General features: G+C 38.4%; 1 protein-coding gene across 1 annotated transcript; it reads left to right on the top strand.

Annotated features, from left to right (window-relative positions):
* Nucleotides 1–399: 399 nt before the first annotated feature.
* Nucleotides 400–8,163, top strand: LOC139739168 (galactosylceramide sulfotransferase-like). The gene is made up of 4 exons (XM_071649782.1): nucleotides 400–577; nucleotides 3,493–3,621; nucleotides 5,496–5,602; nucleotides 6,632–8,163. The coding sequence occupies exons 2-4, from the start codon at nucleotides 3,532–3,534 to the stop codon at nucleotides 7,788–7,790; spliced, it is 1,356 nt and encodes a 451-aa protein (XP_071505883.1). The 5' UTR covers nucleotides 400–577; nucleotides 3,493–3,531; the 3' UTR covers nucleotides 7,791–8,163.
* Nucleotides 8,164–13,905: the final 5,742 nt, after the last annotated feature.

Genomic DNA, 13,905 nt, shown 5'->3' with positions numbered 1-13,905 from the left:
CTGAAGTTTTCCTGTTATGGACCTTTTCTTTCCCCTCTTTTTTCATACATGGTTGCTGCTATATTGGTTACACGGGGAACACAATCACTTGCACGCGCTGATGATCAGTGACAACAAAAGAGAATACTTTTGAAGAGAAATTACAATACATTTACACGTCCATGGCTCCATAAACTCTGCAATGCTAGTATCAACTCCGTCTGCACCGTTGTGGCCTGTACCAATGCATGAAGGTAAACTGGAGCAGGGAGGTGGATTCTCTCTTCCACCTCCCTGACTGGAGCGTCAACAGTGAATATGATCTGTGTGGATCCTAAAGCTATTGGTCGAGGTATTATTATAGAACCCACGTTTACACGTCTGTATAGGTCGGACTCGCGAGTGCGTAAAACCTGATGTATGGATCTCATATATTGATACCGGTCTATGTTGTCTTGTCGTGTGATATTGTGGGAGGCTGTTTGACGCCTGCAAGTATCGATATGCCATAATATTGTAATATACTCGGTTATCGATTAGCAGAACGCGAAAGCGACACACGGAGACTCTAAGAAGATTGAGGAGACTCACCAGTCAGGTGAATAAACGTTTGTTTGTTTGTCTGTTTGTTTGTTTGTTTGTTTGTTTGTTTGCTTGTATGCTTGTGTTATTCTTGTGATTTATGCCAGCTGATGGTTTCTTTTTTCTTTTCCTGCACGTTTTCTAAACGGAGCATAACTTAAGTCCCTTCATTTTTATTTAATATAATTATAATATAATATGCCTCCATTCCACAGAGATTTTTTATGTTCTCGTCGGTAACTCGTGGGAAGCACAGTTTGTTGTTTCAGGCCACCCACTGAAATGTCGGATGGTAGTCTGAGGTATCCGTCTTGTGTCGGTCCACCATCAGTGTCAGACACGTCGGGCGTGATCGGATGAGGCAAGATCGGCGGGTGAGGACCACGCGCGACGGGCCCGACACTGACACGACAGTCATCAACCAACACAATTAACCCGTTCCAAAGGGAACCTGGTGGCCTGCGTATTAAGTCTCTAGAGATATCAGGATTCAGTATCAAATGGGTTAGCTTGGGCTGATCAGAGTACGATCCGATACACTTGGATGGGTGGCTGGAAGTAATTTAACAAACTTTACTTCCGACGAGTGACCGATGAGAAGAAATCTCTGTAGAATGGAGACATTAGTCGCAATATTGAAGCACGTAAGTTATGCACGATGTATATAGGGAATGGTGCATTCGAATATCTTTTGTCAATTATATCATTAGTATAATATACTTCAGCAACAATTGACAGATGAAGCCACTGGCAAAATCTTGGTTTTTAAAGTTTTGTTGTTGTTGTTGTTTTTTATTTGTTTGTTTGTTTGTTTTTTTGTGGGCGTTGCAAGTAATCTTAGACACACAAAAAACCCCAAAACAATGTAGATATTCTTTAGGCTATAAATAATGAGCAGGGTATGATGAATCAACACAAATCAAATGCATGTTTTTGCTTTACAGTTCCTTTAATGATTTGAGAATTCGGTGATTAATCATTTTGGAGAGGAATGGTGAGGCACAGTGGTTGAATAATGTAGGCGGGGCCCGGTGCGCCCTCAGCGCCTGGATCCGCCACTGCGGTGTAGTAACGTAATAATCATGCATAACTATCTTGCTCTTCCGTTATCATGATATTTCGTGCATAATATACATATAAGGGGAGAGTGTTGTAATAGGACAAATTGCTTCAACAGATCATTATCAGCAACACACATAGAACAGAGATAGCGGATTGGTACAGTAGGAAAGACTTTGAGACACTTTGAATGAAGGTATATATAATACATAGAGATAATTGAAAAGAATGTTATTGCATCGCGTGGTGTAACTCTTCAATAAAATGCTAAGTTTACAGAAAGTCCTTAATCGTAATTTGTTAATACTCTTGTGCCGTCAGCGACGGCGTCAAAACGCAGTGGTATAATATAGTAATCTTTCACGTCTGTACATAGTGAAGCACTTGCGTTTGCTTTGCTATAGAATGAGCACACACACAAGCGTGTGCTATATTATACGCACATTACATTCAAGCACGATCTTCTTGACAATAGTAAGTGCACACAAAAAAATTCTGAATGAAAATCCGTGACGTCATGTGCAGGTAGCTTCGGCGACTCTATTATTACGAGGGATATTTGTTTTATGCTTAATGATCCCCCCCCCCCCTCTCTCTCTCTCTCTTTCAAGTGATTCATGGCTCTGTGTTTCATGTTCAAAATACGTTCTTATATAAATTTCACAGATCGATTGCTTTTTTCTTCTATTTGCGATAATCATTTATCCATGATCACCCTAAAGCCATTATGTTTATGCCAAAGCCATGTTCATGCCAAAGCCATGTTCATGTCTGCGAATTTCCATGTGTGGATATGTAGGTAAACGTTGCGATTTCGATGTACGTGTACTGTATTACATCACCATAGATAATTTTCCTTGAGGTGAAGTCTCGTCCACAATGACACTCGTGTATAGGGTGCAGCACTAAATATTTTCCTATTTATACAGTAATACTTAGTCTAGTACTCCTCTACCGGTTGTGATGTCCAATAAATTATCATGTTCATAGAGGGTGGTGTTTTGTTCATATTTGTTCTGGATGCATTGCCAGTGGCGAATCCCAAAGGTTCCCCTTTATTTATTCATTTATTTTTTTTGGTTAAAGCAAAAGAAAAAAAATAAAAAAGACAGGGGCTCATGCGCCCCCTTTAATTTTGTAAGGCCCCCCTCGCCCTTTACAGAATCCCTGGATCCGCCCCTGATTCCTCATCAAACAAAATGGGCTGGTTAGCTACAGTGTGTTTCAATTTGGCGTTTGTCATTGAATAATCACTTTCCTTACGCTTGAATAGCCTTTCGAAATGTATTTTTACGTGTGCCCGGGTCACGATTTCCCACAATATAGCTGCATACGTGTAGTCTGTGGCCCTTATTGAACAACAAGCAACAAAGAAATGGCTCTCTGTGGGTAAGGAAAAAATCAAGAGAGCAACTGAATACATTCAAAAGCGGAATGTATCCTTGACTTGACCTATATAACTGCACCCGACATAATAAAACGGTCGGTACTGTAGCTTACTGATATAGCCATCAGTAGCTTTGAAAAAAGAAAAAAGAAAAGAGCTGTTGATTAAGAAAAAAAGTAAGAAGACATTTGTACTTCCTCTCAATTAAAACCTTCTAAAGGGGACAAGCAATGATTTTGCTTACAGGCTTGAACGAACTATACACTCTGCTTGTATGAAGCATTGTCAAGACGTAATGATATAAAGATTGTAATATTGAGATCTGCACTTTTACTTCGTTGGAACGAGAATTTCGTGATGACAGTATGCGTTTCAACGGGAGGGTGAACTGTACCATATTACAGTCCTCTGACATTATCTCGTGCCCATTATGCCCTGTCCATTTCGTGTCCAATAAAAGATGAATCTCAATCGTTTTATACCAGCTACATAAGGACGGAGGGGCTGGCTGACCAGCCTGGACGATGGACGTGAATCGCAGGATGAGGCTGACCGCCACGCCGCCTGTGGCGCGGATCCAAGTGAAGACAGTCGGGAACCATAATAGAAATATTGTAAGATTTAGGGCATCATTCCTTCCACTATTTTCATTAGAACTCCTTGGTATACTCATTGCATATATATATATATATATATATATATATATACATATATATATATATATATATATAAAATATATATATATATATATATATATATATATATAGTGTGTGTGTGTGACGAAAGGAAAACTTGCAGTATAGACGTTGCAGTGATGTTCAGTCTTGCCTTTATTCCCCGAGCTTTCGGCTGTTTCACCAGCTTTTCACTGCAACGTCTATACTGCAAGTTTTCCTTCCGTCACACATATACCAATGATGCAGTACCCACCACGTACGAGGCCAAGCCCGCTTCACATTATATATATATATATATATATATATATATATATATATATATATATCAAGAGGTTTCAACCAAAAGGAGCTAAATATATTGAAAAGTAATGGGGTTAGAATCTGGTTAGCGCCTTTTGGAAGCAGGCTATACACACACACACGCACACACACATGCACATATATATATATATATATATATATATATATATATATATATACATTTCCTAGCATATGAAAAGCTCTATCGCAAAATGAGCTAAGCTGCATTTTCAAACATTCAAAGTAAGTCACTCAGCACATCGAGCAAATTAAACCTCTTCAGTAATATCTTTCTTGTTATATCACAATGAATATTCTGAAAGTTATGATTAGAAATATCCTGTATTTTTGTATTATTTTTGTTTTTGCTTTTTGAACAGCTTTAATCAGAAGCTCGTTTTGCGATAAAAACCCTCGATATAAAACCATCTGATATCTATAGATCCAGCTTTTAGGGAGATATTCATTATGCTCATTGTTATCAGAGATATACATCACCATAGGAAGACAATTTTGTGCCTCCTTAACGTTTTTCATTATATCATATCCAATACATGCTCTACTTCTGACATTGCTTATCTACACAATATTTCCTTAAAGCTGGATTCAGAGTTATGAATTGAATTGAATATAGGGTAATCAGATGAATAGATTCAACTGGTGATGTAACACCCTCTACATGCTCTATACATGTATATAAAATGCTACATACACAGATGTTCCAATTCCTCAAACCATTTCATTCTGTTTTGTTTTGAACGTATGATATGCCTTTAATAATTAGATAGAGAAAATGGAATTCACTGATGCATATCTGTACAACCTAACATGATGATAATGAATATGTTAATTCAAAAATATCCATCTCATTTAAACAAATATATTGTTTTTTATCACATTATTATCAATACAACATTATCATGATATAAATACTGCATACACTAATGCATAAACCGTCTGTCTTTATATCAAATTATGTAGAAAATATAGTATACGAAAGGTGTATCACAATTTATGATTATTTATTTATGCTATCTAGGTTGTTTGTACCGACATGTTTTATCCAAAACATGGACCTTAAAGGGATCGTATAATTTTGACCTAATTTCAGTTTCTAACATTTTTGGTGAGATAATGAGAAACCTCTTATGAAATATGAAAGAACATGTAATTCCATGAAAAATTCAACGTTTATTTGATGAAAATTTGTCTTAAAATGGCTGAGATATCCAAAACAGAGCGATTTTTATAAGTGTGGGACCCACACTTTATTACGATCGCTTTGTTTTACTTTGTTTTGGGATGACTCACTCATTCCAAACCCGATTTTCATCAAATAAACTTGGAAAAGATTTCTCTTAAAATGGCATGCTCTGTATTATATCATAAGTGTTTTCTTGGTATCTCGCAAAAAGTTAAAAGCCCAATTCTCATCTCCACCAATACTGTACCATCCCTTTGATCATCACTAATGGGATATCTTTGTATTCCTTTGATTTTATTTTTTCCAGCAATGCCTACTTGTGTTTGTTCTCCTGATGTCAGTTTTTATCGTTATGGCATCGCAAAATATGATCACTCTCTCCGTCACATTCTCTCCGGTGGAACGACCGCAAAGGTATGTGACGTCACCAAATGTGTTATCCGTTATATCCTTGCCTAGGAGTGAACGGACTTACCTTTCAGGTGACCTTATCGCTGCAAACAGCACAGTGTAATCAATGTGACTTCAGCAAATGGATATTCTTTTATTGCGACCCGTCCCATCACAGTAATTTCTGGAGATAAGTCTACTGTTTTGCATTGTGTCCTCCCTGAGTTGATAAGTGTATGCAAGCAACGTCAATCAAAGTTCTACCTTTCCTGCAGGGCCCGCTTTACAAAGAATTACGAGGATCATTCGCTTGATTAGATAATGATAATAACGATAATGTGAAATATTTATACAGCGCTGAATACAATTTGTTTCGAAGTGCATTACAATATAAAAAGAAACAACAACATATAAATCAGCTTCGAATAAATATAATCAACTATACATGATTATCAGTTCTGATGTTCTCAGTATCAGAAAAAATTCAGCGTAATTCAAAGAATCGAGCTTAAGAGTAATCCCGGTGGTCAGTCTCTTTCATAAAGATACGTACGCTTGGTTTAAAGCACGTATTTATTAGCAGATCGAGCGCAACGTTTTGAATGGCACCAATAGTGAGATCAATCTTACGATGAATCTTTATGAAACGGGCACCTGAAATGTACACCGTTCAGTAAACGGCTGACGGAGAGGGTACTGACTATAGCTAGACAATTTGGCGGATGCCTAGGCCGTGCTCCTCTGGCTAAAGAGTAGCTCTTAGCTGGGTTTCTTTCATAAAGTGGCAATAAAAGCTAGGCAACCGCAAAACATAGCAAGTGAAAATATGTCAATTGGGCACATCCGCGGAACCCTACTTCACTTTCTTTACTTCGTCAGTTTCGAGACATTCTGATGTTTCCATTCAAAGTGCCTTTAAATTCAAATGATATGAATAATAATGACAATAATACAAATTTATTAGCGCAAAACCTATGTACATGTCATATTCTTCTGTACTGCAATACATATGTATGCTATATACTTTCCTTTGGTCCTCTTTCTTTTCTGCAGACTCCCTGAGAGGACTCTAAATTCAAGTTTCGGTAAAAACGACGACACTTCTGACAAATCGAATTCAACGACCGACTTACACGCAGCCATCGTCAGTGTAAATGAAACCCACGTGGCCAGGGTCGCACAATCAGGTGACCAACTAACATGTCGGCCAAGACGCAACATAGCTTTCATCAAGACGCACAAAACAGGAAGTACAACCCTGGCGTCCATCCTGAATCGCTTCGCGCTGAACCACGTGCTCTCCTGCCTCGCGTACCGAGGAGACTCGCTGCGCGGTCACATACGACTCGATATCCTCAACAAGGGATCCAGCAGGAGGTTTCTACCGCCGCTAGGCGTTAGAGTGGGCGACTACGCACACTACAGGGGTTACAACGTACTGACCGTCCACGTGCGGTTGCAGCCGAAGATTCTAGACTACTTCATGGCCAAGGGTACGAGGTACATTACAATCCTCCGCGAGCCGAGCTCGCATTTTGAGTCAGCGTTCTTCTACTTCAGAGCAGCGAAATATCTCTTTTCAAAAGGAGACAAGCAATCTAACTTGGTAAAATTCTCCAAATCTCCTCTGACCTACTGGAACAAACTACCGTCTATGTCGACGAAAAAAATCTACACCCGCAACGGACAGATCTTTGACTTAACACTTGATCGCAGGATTCATACGGATCGGAAAGTCGTGGAGTCCATCATAAACTATTTGTCTAAGAAAATGAGCCTGGTACTTATAATGGAATACATGGATGAGTCACTCCTACTCCTAAAGAAGTTAATGTGTTGGAGTTACGAAGACATCTCCTACGTAGTGAAGAATAACCGCGTACGCGCTTCCGCAATGTCTAATAGCGTACGCTCTTCCCTGCGCTCCTGGAATTGGGCCGACACTCTTCTGTATGATCACTTTAACCGCACCCTTTGGAGGAAAATCGCCGAGTACGGACCGACTTTTGAGGAAGACCTCGCCACGTTCCGGAGCATTTTGTCACGTGATTACGACCACTGCGTCGCAAAGCAAACACGAAACCCGAAAATGAGCAGAGTGGTGCGCACAAAACTCGCCAACAGCTCGACCTACTGCCGCAACTTGGCGGGAAGTTCCTACAGGTTGTTCCATAGTGTTTGGATGCGACAAATGCACAGGACGCGACACTAATCGCACAACGTCCATTTTACCAAGTTGCTTTCAATACCAATTATTCTTTGTGAGTTCAGTTGAATTTTAACATGTTGTCTCTTCCAGTCAGAGTCAACTAAACGCAGTTTTTATCTCTGAGTTCAGTATAGAGTTCTAAAGTTTCGTCTCTTTGAGTCGGAGTCAGTTCATATCGTATTTTTTTCTCTGTGAGTTCCGTCAAGTTCTTACGTTTTTTCTCTTCGACTCGGAGTCGACTCGCCGTTATATTTCTTTGAGAGTTCAGTCGACTTTTAACATGTTGTCTCTTACAATCGGAATCAACTCAACGTTACGTTTTATATGTGTGTTCAGCAGAGTTCTAACGTTTTGTCTCTTTGGCCCGAATTCACGAAGGTGGTACAAATGAAACCATGGTTTAAACCATGGACAAAAACCATGGAGCGCCAAGTGTCGCACAGAATATTTCTTTACGAAATTGGTCATTTCGTCGACAAAATGACCGCTTCATTAACGAAATTATCATTCCGTGGATGAAATGTTCATTTACTTACAAAACGTTTTCATTTCGTTACAAAATAATCATTTCATCGTCGAAATGACTGATTTCGTAACGAAATATTCCATTCGACACTTGGCGCTCCAGGGTTTTTGTCCATGGTTTAAACCATGGTTTCATTTGTACCACCTTCGTGAATTCGGGCCTTTGAGTCGGAGTCGATCGCGATCAACTCATCGTATTTTTTTTTTCTGTGAGTTCCGTCAAGATCTTACGTTTTGTCTCAAGCAGTCTTCAACTCAGAGTCGACTTGCGTTTATTTTTCTGTGAGATTGCAGTCGAGTTTTAACATGTTTTAACAGTATGTGTTGAAGTACGCAGGCTCTCATGCGCCGAGAGTATCATTAATGATAGATACGGCGCATTATAAATGTACTTTATTTATTTATTTATTTATGTTGTCTCTTACAATCGGAGTCGACTCAACGTAGATTTTGAGTTCAGTAGAGTTCTAACGTTTTGTCTCTTTGAGTCGGAGTCAACTCATCATGATGTTCGTCCGTGAGTTCAGTCGACTTCTTACGAGTGTTGTCTCGTCAGTGGCAGTCGATACTGACTCATCGTAATCATTCTTTGTTTGTTCATTCGAGTACGATCCTATCATTGTCTCATCAGATCAGAGTCGCCGCATCATAATTATTGATATTCGCTGCGAGATTTGTCGAGTTTCTATGTATGGTATATTTTTCGACCAGCGGGAATTGACCTTACATAGTAGTGGCTAATGTCTCTTCCAAAGTATGCAAACTTTTACAGTGTTATTAGCTTCTCATTCGATCTTATTCTCTTTAATCATGATTAGCAATTTCTACATTATCTTCTCGGGGCAGCCAAAATGGATAGGTTGGTGTAAGAAGTAGACAGAATCTACTTCTAGAATAATGAGAGAGTGAGGATTGTGATATCTATACAGTGCACTCCCGTTATAGCAAACACGGTTATAACGAAATTCCGGTTACAACGAAGTAAAAATTCATGGCACAACATTATCCACTCTACGTATTTTTATTGTTTATTTGTTCAGTTACAACGAGATTTCGATATAGCGAAAGCAAACAGCCGGTCCCAAGGATTTCGTTATAACGGGAGTCCACTGTATAAGGGCATTAACCATATTATATGCATCGAGTGCCGATTGGCACAGTAGTAGGGAGCTTTAGATTTTTGACGCGCGGACGTTCAGAGGGAAAAAAAAAACATGGTCTGAGCGTGCGCAGTAACTTGACGTGCGCTACTGCGCACGCTCAAACCATGTTTTTTTTTCTCTCTTTGAACGTCCGCGCGTCTAAAATCTAAAGCTCCCTTATATAGCGTTGTACACACTGTTCGAGGTCCCTGGCACAAAACGGGTTAATGCAGGTGAAAAGAAAATTCATGCATTGATAGCCCCAGGGTTGGCGAAAGTAATCGGCCGTTCCACTGTGAAAGGGTCTATCTTGAGAAATGTTACTTCGGAGAAAAACAGGTTTTAAGTTTGGTGTATTTTTCATATTTCATTTTTCATATTTTCATAATACATAACTCTCACAAGCCATTCTCTTTACAAACACAAGAGGCAGACGTACAAATACGCCAAACTTTAAACCTGTTTTTCTCTGAAGTAACATTTCTCAAAATAGACCCTTTTACCGTGGAACGGCTGTAATAGCCACCATTAGGGCCAAAATTTGAGAGCGTTCGTTGTCTCTGAAATATAGGTCCTATACACTTGACAAAACTAGACAGCCAGTGAAAATAGTTATGGTCAACAACAACAAAAAAATGTTATAGATGCGGAAATATTTGATTCACACAATCTGGTCAATGGAAAATTGTGAATAGACGACGTCATCAACTCATCCAACTGCCATATGAGTTGATTGGGATCTGTTTGCAGAAAACAGCAAAACTTGACTATTTTACCAATTCTCTAATTTCTATTTGAACAAAATGATTTCCCCTGTTGGGTTTGAAAATGTTACCATTTTGTTCTGAAACATTTTCAACTGTCCCGGATTTAAGTGTCACATTTCTTACGCAATATCTCGGAAATGACTCCAAAGTATCCTCATGGAACTTCATTCATAATACATGTATTGCCTGACATTGATGTTTTGTTTTGTTTTTTGGTCATGAGGTCGAAGGTCTATAGGGTCAAAGGTCACCTTGAACTAGTAAAATTGGACTATATTATGCGGAAATGACGCTTTTTTCCCCTCCATACCCTGGAAATGACTGAATGTATTACACGCACAGTGTCAGCCTTATCTAACTTGGGACATGTGTAAACATGATAAAAAGTATTACAACACACTGATTATATAGGAAATGTTTTAGTCAAGTGAAAATGCCGAGATTCTGTTAATATCCAGAAAATTATTATTTGCCAGTCATGTTATATCGTAGCCTCATATCGGCTTTACATACTGAAGACGCGGTATGAGAATAATGGGATATGGCAGAGACATATTTTCTGAGTTTATAGGGTCTCTGGAAAAGCGTACTACCTTTTTTTACTATATTATGAGCAATGTACGTGTTAACCCATTTGATACTGAATTATAAAATCTCAACAGACTTAGTACGCAGACCATCAGTTTCCCGTATGATAGAGAAAATAAATGAAGCTCCTATTGGAAGTGTCGTCGGACCGAATTTTCATTTGATTTTATATCTTATCATTTCCTGGCGTATTTTTTTTATCTACATATTGTACTATTTATTCCTTTTACTTTATCAAATATCAGTAGGAGACCCAGAGGGTATTTTAATTGGTTTATTAATATTTATGTATCTATCTATCTATAATTATATATATATATATATATATATATATATATATATATATATATGTATAGATATAGATATATAGATAGATATTTGAAATACTTACTGTGCATGGTGTTTTTGTGAATAGGATAAGTATCAATTACCTTGACAAAAAAAAAACGCAGTTTTTTTTTTCAGGCGCTGGAGACAGAATAAATAAAATATAGTCGATTCTATCCGATTTTTATTTATAAGATTCCACCACTATCTTTATCTCTGCGTTATGATATGCGCGAAGGGAATCTTTAATGACACATACATTTCTGTGTTTACTACACATGTACCATAAACAACTGGAAGAAAACACCCGAAAACTGTCTGCATTATGTATAAAAGTATGGCGGGGTTTTGATGATGAATTCCCCGTCGCAACCCGCTGCAGTCTTCGCAACAATAAACATTGATAAATATACTTAGATATTCCACTACATCTTATATGCGGAGGGGAAGCTTGTGTAAGTGTCATTCGACCTGTCAACATGGCGTGACACTTCACCTTGTCAAGTCGGTTTAATATTCATATAATGTCTACATGTCAAGACATGTAACTCACCACGTCGACTTATCACATTTAACAAGTCGACATGGCGATATAGCCGATATTATCTTACCAAGTCTACTTCCTAAAGAATGTATGTCAACATGGCGAAATACTTTGTCTCTTGTTATGTAAACTCTTATTGTTTCGACTTTAATATAAAAGTTGATAAGTTGACATGATGAGTTACATATATTTCTTGACATGTCGACATAATAGGAATAAAGTTGGCTTGCCAAGATGAAATTATCTCGCCATGTCGTCAAGTTTGGTATTTAGAAGCTTCCGTAGTTTCTCAATTAGGCAAATTTCGACAATGCATTGGGTACAACCGGCTGTTGCCATAATACAATGGAGACGTGCTTAAGGACAATCTTTGTATGCATGCGTCCTGGAAAATATTGCTCTGCCTGTATGGGACCTACTCGAGGCTTGAAAACATGTTAAGCTTTCTCCATTCCTTGTCACTTAATAACTTTAGTTCTGGTGATCTTCATAAGGAAAGTCAATGGAGAAGGCAGAGGGATCCACATTCCACGCCAGATGTATCTAACAGACATGGGGGGGGGGGGGGGGGGGGGTGAGGGCGCACCGCACGCTATACGCTAACCAGTGAGAAAGTCAACTCCACGTTCAGTTAACAGTGATGAGTTCAGCAAAATTTAGTCTCATGAAAGTCGGACGCCTCAAAACATCGCGTGCCATACCCTGAAACAGTGATGTTGGTCTTCCACGTCACTCGCCAATTCAAATTCTATAGATAGGTGATGATGGCATTGTCTCATAAATCTCCAATTGGTTTGCACGAACACATTGTCAGTTATATTTCCGTTTAGACTGATTTGTTATTCTTGGCATATATATTATATGAAATCTCAGTATTTCTCAACAGAGGCTTGAAAACTATTGGTCCCGTCCAACAGACATTAACATTACGTTTCTGTTCAACAAACTGATGCGAACGTTTCAGAGAATTACAATTGTATTCTCATCCAATTCGCGATATACATCCGTATGACGCGACAATAGCTACCAGTGGAATGTTGAGTACGTCACAAAGCAAACATTCCTACAGCTATATTATATAGTAGGGCCTATACAATACATGACTTACGTAATTAGCAGAGACCAGCGGAGCCAAGAAATAGAGGGAAAGTTTGAAAGAATCGAGGGGAATGTGTTATTGACCAGTAAATCTTATAGTCATTCTATAGATAGTCAGTCCTACAATACCCTCATGTCCTAAAACAATTGTGGCAGTTCCTTCTGTTTTGACTTTCAAAGGCTTTCATGCGTAAGCATTCATTGGTAGATGTCTACTGGAGTTACGCAAAAGGTCTCGAGTATCTACGCAATAAGAATATAATCCATATACCGGCTTTGAATTTTCTTTTGAATGTCCATGGTCGTATGTGTTGAGGACAGGAAGGGACCTGTTCATTGACAATTAATTTAACTAGATACAATTATAATAAATGTTCGGGGATGAGGTCAAGGGAGACACTCACCTACAATGCTGACGATCACCAGAAAAACTGTCGCTCTCATGATGGAACTGCTTTCGTAGGCACACTATGTGGATTCAAACTCATTGACATTGCATCAGACATGATAGACTGGGTACTTTTACGGCAATTCGTAATATGACAAAAAAACCCCGAACGTTCTTGCTGGGAATTGAAAATAGTTTTATAAGTTATTGATCTTCTTTTTTTTTTAAACGGAAGACTTAACGGGAACTACAAAGAATACAATTTATAAAGAAACTACCAACATATTATTTGGTCTATAGCCTTACAGCAGGCTTTGCATGGAACACTGCTGTCCTTCTATCTGAAAGTCAGAAAACGTGTATACGTTTTTATAAAACAAAACATTTGACATTTTACAAAGCTATCATAACTTGACACGAAATGAACACATAGACCTACCAATTCGAAACATAAACCTAACATGAAACCAAATCTTAAGCAGGAGGAACATATTCCGATATGGTTGTCAAACTTACCCAAAGGATCTTTTGAGTATAGGGTAAAAGAGGGCAAATCCACAACACGAGGAGACCGAACTTCTGCAACCTCAGACTCAGGATTGGATTTTTAAAAGAAAATGAATTTCAGCTTATTAGCTGTATATTATGTTAATCATCGAATCCTTCACAGCAAGTCTTAATCAGCTGATTATTACCATTACCATTATCATTATCATTATTATTATTTTTTATGAGATGA

Source organism: Diadema antillarum, unplaced genomic scaffold (assembly GCF_040938485.1).
Source record: "Diadema antillarum isolate AM-2024a unplaced genomic scaffold, OU_Dant_1.0 seq00000785_RagTag, whole genome shotgun sequence".
In the NCBI taxonomy this organism is placed as follows: domain Eukaryota; kingdom Metazoa; phylum Echinodermata; class Echinoidea; order Diadematoida; family Diadematidae; genus Diadema; species Diadema antillarum.
Note: the sequence above shows the minus strand (reverse complement) of the source record. Positions and strands in the feature narration are given on the sequence as shown.